The sequence below is a fragment of the Trichomycterus rosablanca genome, chromosome 19 (genome assembly GCF_030014385.1).
Source record: "Trichomycterus rosablanca isolate fTriRos1 chromosome 19, fTriRos1.hap1, whole genome shotgun sequence".
NCBI classification, from domain to species: domain Eukaryota; kingdom Metazoa; phylum Chordata; class Actinopteri; order Siluriformes; family Trichomycteridae; genus Trichomycterus; species Trichomycterus rosablanca.
In genome coordinates this window covers 23,227,991-23,237,906 of record NC_086006.1, presented here as the reverse complement: position 1 = coordinate 23,237,906, position 9,916 = coordinate 23,227,991, and the positions used below count along the sequence as shown (strand labels likewise).

At 35.1% G+C, this 9,916-nt stretch overlaps 1 protein-coding gene across 1 annotated transcript; it reads left to right on the top strand.

Annotated features, from left to right (window-relative positions):
- The first annotated feature begins 1,481 nt into the window (after positions 1-1,481).
- csad (cysteine sulfinic acid decarboxylase) lies at positions 1,482-8,941 on the top strand. The gene is made up of 14 exons (XM_063015201.1): positions 1,482-1,521; positions 2,506-2,657; positions 2,748-2,874; positions 2,964-3,054; positions 3,862-4,084; positions 4,508-4,587; positions 4,683-4,737; positions 4,964-5,080; positions 5,288-5,352; positions 6,130-6,211; positions 6,814-7,013; positions 7,138-7,189; positions 7,376-7,465; positions 8,091-8,941. The coding sequence occupies exons 1-14, from the start codon at positions 1,500-1,502 to the stop codon at positions 8,262-8,264; spliced, it is 1,530 nt and encodes a 509-aa protein (XP_062871271.1). The 5' UTR covers positions 1,482-1,499; the 3' UTR covers positions 8,265-8,941.
- Positions 8,942-9,916: the final 975 nt, after the last annotated feature.

Below are 9,916 nucleotides of genomic sequence, written 5' to 3'. Positions count from 1 at the left end.
ATGATTGGGTTAAAATGTTACAAAAATGAAGCAATTGGATTCACTCAACTGAAATGACTTTTCTGATAGAACCAGTAAAAGAACTCATACATTTGTTACTAAGCTGTGTTTTGGAAACTGGTGATTGGTAAATCTTGTATTATATGTAAATAGACTGGTACAACGTTCCCCATGTACGTGTTTGTTTTCTTTGACTTCGCTTTCTTTACATGCAGAAAGTGAAGTGATTGCACTAAACATTACTATAAATGACTGAGTGAGCTTATGAGTGAATGTGTGATGCTTTGCTAGCGCCATGTGTCTGTTATTTCGAAGAGGCCTGAAGCATTTGGTAAAAATAAATGATGAATGAACGTCGTTTTAGATCATTCATAATTCTGTTAATTCTGTTATGAAATCAAAAAACACTAATTATGTATTACTGAACATTTTGTTAACAGAAGCAATGATATTCATCACATCATAACATCATCAGTAGTCTAAAATGCCACATTGTGTTTGGGAATCTTGTAGATGATTAAAAAATAGGCATCAGTAAAACAAAAAACTCCAATGTCAATTTTTTTTTACAGTTTATTCTTAAAAAATAGTCAAAAAATTTATTAAAAAATAAATTATACCAACGTTTTAATATTTTAAACACACATTATTTGTATAAACTTTGTATGATTTATTTTAGTAACGTGTAAGTTTTAGTTTTGATGCTCTTTTGTTGAGCTAAGTTGTAGAGCTATTTTGTGTATATGATCTTTAAAGAAGGCATAAAAACACACTGCATATTATGTAACATGGCTGGAACAGTAACACGTTTGAAGTGTCATTAATGATCTACAGGTAAATGGTTCTCTTCTTGAAATAAAAACGAACTAAAATTTATTTATGTCTTTATTTTTATATTTCAGTTTTGTCCCATTCTTGCTTTTAATTTAGGTCAATTTTTTTAGTCATGAAATATGTATTTTTGTAGTTTTAGTTCTGTTTTTGTGTAATAGTTCTGTTTTTTTATTTTAACTTTTTTATGAGCTTGTTTAAAACTTTTATTTATTTATTACTTGGAAATATAGTAATGCTTTATTTGTTTAGAACGTATTGTGCTAGTACAATTTTATTAGACGTTGATTTATTGTTATCAAAAATGTAAACGTTACAATAAAATATTTCCAGCCCATTAAATAAAATTAGGCTACCGTGATTAAACGTCACATTATTGCTTTATAATCACGTAATTTAACCATGGTTACAGGTTATAAACGCATAGTTTGAGGTTATAAATAGTCCAGGAACTTAGATCTGTACCCTGTTTAGTCTACTACCATACTGAGTTACTGCTTCGCGGACATCTGTGGCTACTAACAGTTCTCCAGCTTTGGACCAATCAGGTGCCGGTGCGCCCTCGCTGCTCGCTTCTGATTGGACAGCTGTTCTGCTTATATTAGACTTTAAAATATCGAGTGTCATATGGGCTATGCGCTTCTGCAGTGAAAGTGTGGAGCACAGACATGAGTTCAGTCGTTGCTATAGGTAAGAAAATGTCTTTTTCCTATAGAACACGTTTTCTGAGACGTTTTAAACTTTGCTCCAGGACAGAAAATGTAAGCTGTAATGATGTTATTTTATTATGAGGTAAAATCTGACATGCGTTTTAAAAACTTTTGTTCGTGCCCGTGTATTAAATTGCAACAGGGTTTCCACTGTGAAAGAGGAGATGTAGGACTGTAATGAGGGCAGCAACCGCCGCAGCTATTCTATTCATACGATGCCAACTCATCCAGATGAACTCAATGCTAACTCCTTATGCTTTGGGAGGCGGGGAAGCAGCTTTTTCACATCTGAGCATGCGCAAAACACAATTTTAATGTTACTTAAAGTTAAATTTATTCTTCAAGAAGTCTTTTTTTTTTCAGAATGTTTTAAATGTCTTAAATGACTTAAAGTGGTCTTTTAAAGTAGCAGCTAATGGGAAGTGTGTAATTCAAGGCAAAAGCTTGAAGACCAAAAAATTGCTCACATACTGGCCAAAAAGGCAAAAAAAAAAAAGCAAAAAAAGCAAACAAAAAACACCCATATGACAGCAAAGATCCTGTTGCCGATAAAGGAATGGAGGTGCACCCCTCTGCTGTGGTGCAGAACTGATTGCACAAACTTGCTATGAAAAAACAGATCATTAAAAAGAACCTTTTCCCAAGCTTTACCTCTACTGGACTGACTTTAATTTGTAGATAGTTGTTATTGATTAATGCACTGATAGTAACACATTAAAAAAGTACCAAAAAGTAATTAACATGCTCATTATTTTAAAACCAAAACAAGAAAAACATGTTTTTGATACCACGCCACTAGTCCATATGTCTTTATTTTGTCCAGAAAGATTTCTGTATAGAAAAAAAAATCTATAGCACTTCAACTTAATTACAAACAGAAGTACAATTGGTAAGATCACAAGTTAGAAAATCCACTACAGTCATTAAAATTTAGTAAAATATTTTTTCTTGAATTCGTGTCTAGAGTGCAATATGAGTAAAGTCACAATCACCAATGGCCACCATCATGTGAATGAAGCTGAAGTGGACTGCTCAGATGGCGAGCACTTTCTCTCTGAGGCATTCAAAGTGATCCTAGCAGAGGCAGTTCATAAAGCTACTGACGTGAAAGAAAAGGTCCCGTATGTTTTAAAACTTTACCATGTATAATACACATTACCTGTATCTAACACTAGACTATTACTATCTGTGCACATACATTTACAGGTGTGTGAGTGGAGCGAGCCTGATCAGCTGAGAGCTCTGCTGGACCTGGAGCTCAAAGATTATGGAGAATCTCATGAAAAGCTGCTGGAAAGAGTCCGGGATGTGGCCAAATACAGTGTGAAAACTAGTAAGCTGTATTTATTGCTGCCAAACACAAAAGACATGACGAATATTTAGCAACAAAAAATCTGGAGTTTAATCCATTTTTATTTTTAGATCACCCTCGCTTTTTCAACCAGCTGTTCGCCGGAGTGGACTACCATGCACTGACTGGACGCCTCCTCACAGAGACACTCAATACCAGTCAGTAAGTGTGGCCTAGTTGGCACAGTTAACACATTCACTCTCCTGAAGGAAAGATAAGAATAGAGTTACTATGTGAAGCACCATCTAAGTGTAGTCTGACCCCGAATGGCCCGAATAACCTCACTGACTTTTAATAAATGGTCTTGTCCCCAGTTCTGCTGATTCCCATAATATGATTTTGAATTTCTCTCAAACATTACACTGTGCTTATTCTAGAGTGCCTGTTTTTGTAGGATTGGTATGTTTACATTTTTGCTTTGGGATTTTACTACACCAAGTGTAGTATTTGAATTAATCTCATTGCTAATGGTGTAACTGGGATGCAGCCACAATTTTTTGTAGTTTCACAAACCAGCAGCTTTTTAGGAAATAATCATTTAATTTATTGAATGTATTGTGTAAAAGAAAATAAATATACCCGAAAAATTAAATACGTAAATTAATGTGTAATGCAGCTACAAATGTCAAAATGGTATGGTATTTCAAGATTTCTTTTGATTTTGTGACTTAATTATTAATATTATTATTATAAATATTTGCCTAAAAATAAGCAAGTAAACCTTGAGATATTTATTAAATATACTGGATTTTTGCTGATTAGTAAATAATAAAAAGACATCAAAACAGCTGTGGTTAAGAAAGTCTAACAGGATTTGAAAATCTGGTTTAATCTTCAGTTTTATGGAGTATGGGCACATCACACCGCCATGTTGTTCTTAATATTTATGCTGTACTGTCAATACACCTTTAATGCTTTGTAGCTTCAGTAAAAACTGTTTAGTTATATTTGGTATAAATTCTTTCGCAGGTACACATACGAGGTGGCTCCGGTGTTCGTTCTAATGGAGGAAGTGGTTCTTCGCAAAATGCGTTCCCTAGTGGGCTGGTCAGAGGGGGATGGCATATTCTGCCCTGGGGGCTCTATTTCTAACATGTATGCCATGAACGTTGCCCGATATTGGGCATTTCCGCAGATTAAGACTCAAGGCTTGTGGTGTGTTCCACGCTTGGCTGTGTTCACATCTCAGGAGGTAAAAACTAAATACAGCTGATGTTAATATACATGTACTTGTATTGCAGTTATCACAGAAGTCTGCAACTGTAATCATTTTATTTGGTTTTCTGGCCTCCTAGTTGTCCTAGGGCTTGATTCATCACACATATTACAAAGTTCATGAAACAGTGGTCTCTTTGTCAAGGAAACCCAAACTTTCTGCTAAAACTAAAATGAAATTTGAGCAGATAGTCAAATGTATCTAGGAAAGCTCTGAATGTCTACAATCAAGCAATAAATTACAATATACCGCATGTTCAAACAATTAAGTCATAAAAAAGAACAGTTGCAGAACTCTGTAAGTTTCCAAGACTGCCAAGACCTGTTTCTTAGCGTATGTCAAGGTCTGACTTCATGTAATTATTATCACTAATCATTTATGTTGATCTGTTCCTTTTAGAGTCACTACTCAATCAAAAAGTCTGCTGCATTTCTGGGGATTGGAACAGACAATATCTACCTTGTGAAAGTGGACGAAAGGTACATTAGCACGACATGCATGTACTCAGCTTTACTGCATACGGCTCATCGCCTGAAGCCCACTTTATCCTTTTCTAACCTCTCTGTACCCACAGTGGCAGAATGATCCCTGAGGACCTTGAAGCTAAAATTGTTCATGCCAAATCACAAGTATAAAAATATTATCATTCCCACTGACTTCTCTTAATATGTTTTAGCAAAAACACTAACCTAAACCTACACCACTAAAAACTAACATCTGTTCAATGACTTGCAAGACAAATAAGCTGAATTTTACAGTCTGATTTGGGTTTAAGCCGTGTATCAATATTACTATTTGGAAATGATACAAAAGGAAGTGTTTGGTTAGTGTTTGATTAACTCTTGCTGTTTATAGGGCGCATTCCCATTCTTTATCAATGCAACAGCTGGCTCCACCGTACAAGGAGCCTTTGACCCCCTGGAGCGTATAGCTGAAATCAGCGAGAGGAACAGCATGTGGATGCATGTTGATGTAAGCCACTTTTTTATCAGCACTTCACACTGAGTCACATTACGCAAAATCACCTGACAAAAGAACAAGAGAACATGAGGACAATCAATCCGAATACCAGTGTGGAGTAATGTCCATTAATGTACAGCACCTTTGGATTCTTATGCAAGTTTAAAAAATGTGACTCATTTGCATTCATGATTAACAGATCCTTACTCTGTTCTACAGGCAGCGTGGGGTGGAAGCACACTGTTTTCCAAGGAACACAAGCATCTGATGGCAGGAATCGAAAGGTACATGTACTGAAGATAAAATGGGTTTTTAAAACAGCATAAAAGTCTCTTAATCCGCAAAATGTACAATAATGACTTTTTTTTTTATCTTTATAAACTAAAAAAAGTGTTAGAGACATAGTGCTGTTTTAGATTTTCCAGCATATCTGCCAGTCTAGTTATCTAATGTGCTGCTTGCACAACCCCCAATCTGAACAAGGAGAGCTGGATCACTATACACCCCCTTCGACAAGTGTCCAGTCTGTGGCCACTTCTTATCACCCGCCAGTGTTATGTTCCCACACAGAGCAGCATCATGTAGGGAGAGTCACGCTAAGATCTGTGTGACAGCCACCCCCAATTCGCACAGGCGCAAGAAGACTACTGTACCACCCTTACATAATACCTTTGACAAAAACAAAATGATTTAAAAAATGTGATATTAATGTTTAAGCTCCAAAATTTTAATTTAGCCAATTGCATCTAATATCCAAAACTCAAAAACAGAATGACAAGATCTGCAAAGAACTGGCACCAGCCTTGTTGTTCTGTCATTAGACAGTTTGCTATTCTGTATGAAAATGTTGCGCCTTGGACCTTCTATTTCTCATTTAATATGTAACTTTTTCTGTTAAAACCTTTATAAAGCAACATAGAATGAACGTATATCTTTCTTTTTAGAAAAATAAAAGATTAACAGTAACTGTTTCTAATTAACTTTTGTATAATGTGAATTGTAACAGATATACAAAAGCCAGTTGGAACCAGTTTTAACTCCTTTGTTTCTGTTGTGTTCAGAGCAAACTCTTTGACCTGGAACCCTCATAAAATGCTGATGACAGGTCTTCAGTGCTCCGTGATTTTAATGAGAGACACAACGGTACAGTCCTGTGTTTTACACTGTTACAAAATAAGCTTTTTAATTGTTGTAGGTTGTGTCAGTAAGTGAAGATGCATGACATGCATAAGTGAAGATGCATGACATAAATGTACTCTTACGCATGTTTAGGAGTTATATTTTTAGTTAAAAAATGATTGACAACTAAAACCTGAATACACTGTTGTAAATGTCTGTTTTGAATGTGCTTTAAGTTACATAACTACAGTAACATGTAGAAAACACCATTCCTCAATGTTACTGTATGGGCACTTGTGGGAGGGGGCCTGTGTCAACAAACTTGTACCATTTGTATCCGTAACTCTGAGGTTCTATAACTGAATCAATTTCTGCCATTGGTGACCAACATTATTTAAAGTCATTTAATATAGGGCAGCACAATAATGCAGCCGTTGTTATGGGTGTCACACAGCTTTTGGGTCTTGGAGATCTGGGTTTGTGGGTTCCCCTCGGGTTCTCCCACCTCCCAAAAACATACCTCCCAAACACACACACACAGTTTATGTTTATTGATTTCTAATTAACAATGTAGTCAGTACTTTCATATTGAACCGTACCACTAATGTTTAATGTTCTCCTACCAGAACCTGCTGATGCAGTGTCACTGCGCCAACGCTACATACTTGTTTCAGCAAGACAAGTTCTATGATACAAGTCTGGACTCAGGGGACAAGTCTATTCAGTGTGGACGCAAAGTGGACTGTCTGAAACTGTGGCTAATGTGGAAGGCAGTAGGCTCACAGGGCTTAGCCGATCGTGTTAACAAGGCTTTTGCCAATACAAGGTAAATAACAGCAATGAACCTTAATGTCATTTATGGAACACATCACTTACTGATTTTAATTTAATGTCTTTATCTGAGTCAGTGAGATAACTGATATATTTGCTTTCTTTTTCTTCTGATTTAGGTATTTGGTGGAGGAGATGAAGAAAAGAGAGGGATTTCAGCTTGTCTCTGAGGTAACTCAATATAATTTATTCCTATTTAGTTGTTTTACTGAAATCTATTTAGATTTTTACCTTATTCAGAGAATAGTGCTGTTAAGGAAATGCATATATAAACTGTATGTATGTAATGCAAAACCTTTGTTTTGAAGAGAGTAAATTTGCAATACAATGTTTTATACTTTTTTGGTTTTTCAACAGCCACAATTTGTGAACGTGTGCTTCTGGTTTGTTCCTCCGAGCATTAGAGGAAAAGAGAACTGTCCAGATTACCAGGACAAATTAGCAAAGGTTGGTTTGCCAAAATCATTAGACCCATGAAGCCAGAATATCTGTTAATATTCCATTATAGTCAAAATTGTGCTGATATGTGACATTAATGCCAGTCTTGGGATTTAAATGATTTTTGTAAAAGCAGACTAGTTTACTGCATCTGTTACAGATGTACATGGAACAGTATTCTTTTTTTCAAACTGTCCTTTTAAAGTATGGTCATATGTTCAGATAAAATCAAACAACCAAAAACAAGAATTTGAACTTGCTGAAAGACACATCACATTGACTACAGTCAAGCAAACTTAACTTGGGCATCAGCATAGAAGCTACTGTGCAGAATAGAAGCCCCTACCTTTGCTTTTTGTAGAATAAACATCAGTCAAACATAATGGTGCACGATTTGGAGCAGGGGCCTTTTAAGTTATGACAATGTAAAGCCCACTTGTCTGCAAACAAGAAATATGTTTAGAGAAATATTTTTAGTCAAAGAAAAGAACAGTTGTAGAAATCATTAAAATTCCAAGACTGCGATGACATTCATGTATCTTAAAATTTCAGGTAAAATTTTTCACAGCTGTAGGTAAATATCTTCGACTGCTGAAAGCAACCAAATGATGTCATGACTATTCTTACCCACCAGGTGGCACCAGTTATAAAGGAACGAATGATGAAGCGTGGCTCTATGATGGTGGGGTACCAGCCTCTGGGTAGTCGGGTGAACTTTTTTCGAATGGTAATTCTCTCTCCCCAGCTGAAGCACGCTGACCTGGACTTCTTTCTGGATGAGATAGAAAGGCTGGGAAAAGATCTGTAACTGAGCTGTGGTAGTTGGATATCCCTTATATAGATCTATCTACAGGCAGTATTACTGTAATTCAGTTAGAATACTGGTTCTTAACTGAGAAGTTAAGGGACCATTAACAATTACTTTGATTGGTTTTTTTTGTTTCACTACAAGTGTTGTTCTCCAGCCTAAATTTAAATCCACCACATTTAGCTTATGTGTGACTACTACAAAAAAAAAAAGATTCACAGATATACATTATTGTAACTAATTGCTTTATAAAGTCCTCCAAAATTTGAAAAGCTTTTTAATTTAAAACGTTAGTTACATTTTTATTTCAAACAGAGGCTAGCAGTTAGTCTGCTGGTCTGTTAGCTGTTCTAATGTTACCTAAGTTTACATTTATGGCATTTTGCTAACACTACATAAACTACCTATTAAATATGATGGTTTGTTTTAATGTTTGGAAGTAGATAAATAACTAAAAACTCCCAGTTGTTTTCCCCATAACCAGTGTGAAATAGTTAACTTGCCTAGTAAACAAAAGACTTGCTCCCAAATACCATTTTTAGTGCACTGAATTGGCATTTACTATTTACAGTAGTATGAGGTTTGGGATTTCATTTAAATATTTTCTGAGGCATTAGAAAATACATGTGTAAATAATAAATAATGTATTAACATCCACAAAGTTGAATCAGTTCATCTGGACACAAGTTTGTTGTAGAGATACGTTTCGTCACATTGAGTGACGAAACGCATCTCTACAACAAACTTGTGTCCAGATGAACTGATTAAACTTTGTGGATTTGTGTACCTGGATTATTGAGCATGCATCAACAAATGTGTTAACATGTTTTTTTTATTAAATACACATTCATGTCAAATTATGTCTGTTATTGTGAATAGAGATTAAGTTGTACATCACTGATAGAATGTTAATTACTCTTGCTTTTTTTTTGAATAACATTTATTTTTAGGCAGTCTAGTTTCTGACAGTACGGTATGGTGTGTGCATGTTTAAACTGAACTTGCTTTGTGGATTACTTTCCTTGTATTATCTTCTATTATATACATACACTCAGCATTTATGTTTAAGTACAGAACACTTTATGTGCATACATTTAAAGGATATTTCCACTATATTAACTATATTAAACAACAAAAACAAGTGGTTGAATACTTATCCCCACAGTGTTAAAATTTTTTAAATCTTATTTTGTTTTTGTTTTTTTAGTTTTAATAATCCTTCAGCTGCTTTATGCTCGGTGCAAATCTTTTTACTAAAGTAAACTTTTTTTTAAAGGTCAATTTTAATAATATTTTTAAAGCTTGTTTTTGTAAGGCAAGTTGTTTAATCGTTGTTGCTTTCTATGCAACATGAATAACCAACAAATTATTGCATCATGAGCCTACGCCATTAGAAACAAGGGTTCTATATAGGACCCTAAAGCTTTCTGTAGTTTGTCCTTCTGTGGAGATCATAAAATGTAGATCCCCCAGAAACATTACTGATGCTACCCAGAAGTGTTAACCATTTAAAGCACACTTTAATCTATTTTTAAGATTGTATGATATAGTTTGGATGATAATGTTTGTGTTAAACACTGATTTATTTGTACTAAAGCAGAACAGTTTACAGACACTTGTAAAGAACTTACCACTTTGCATGGCAGATTTTG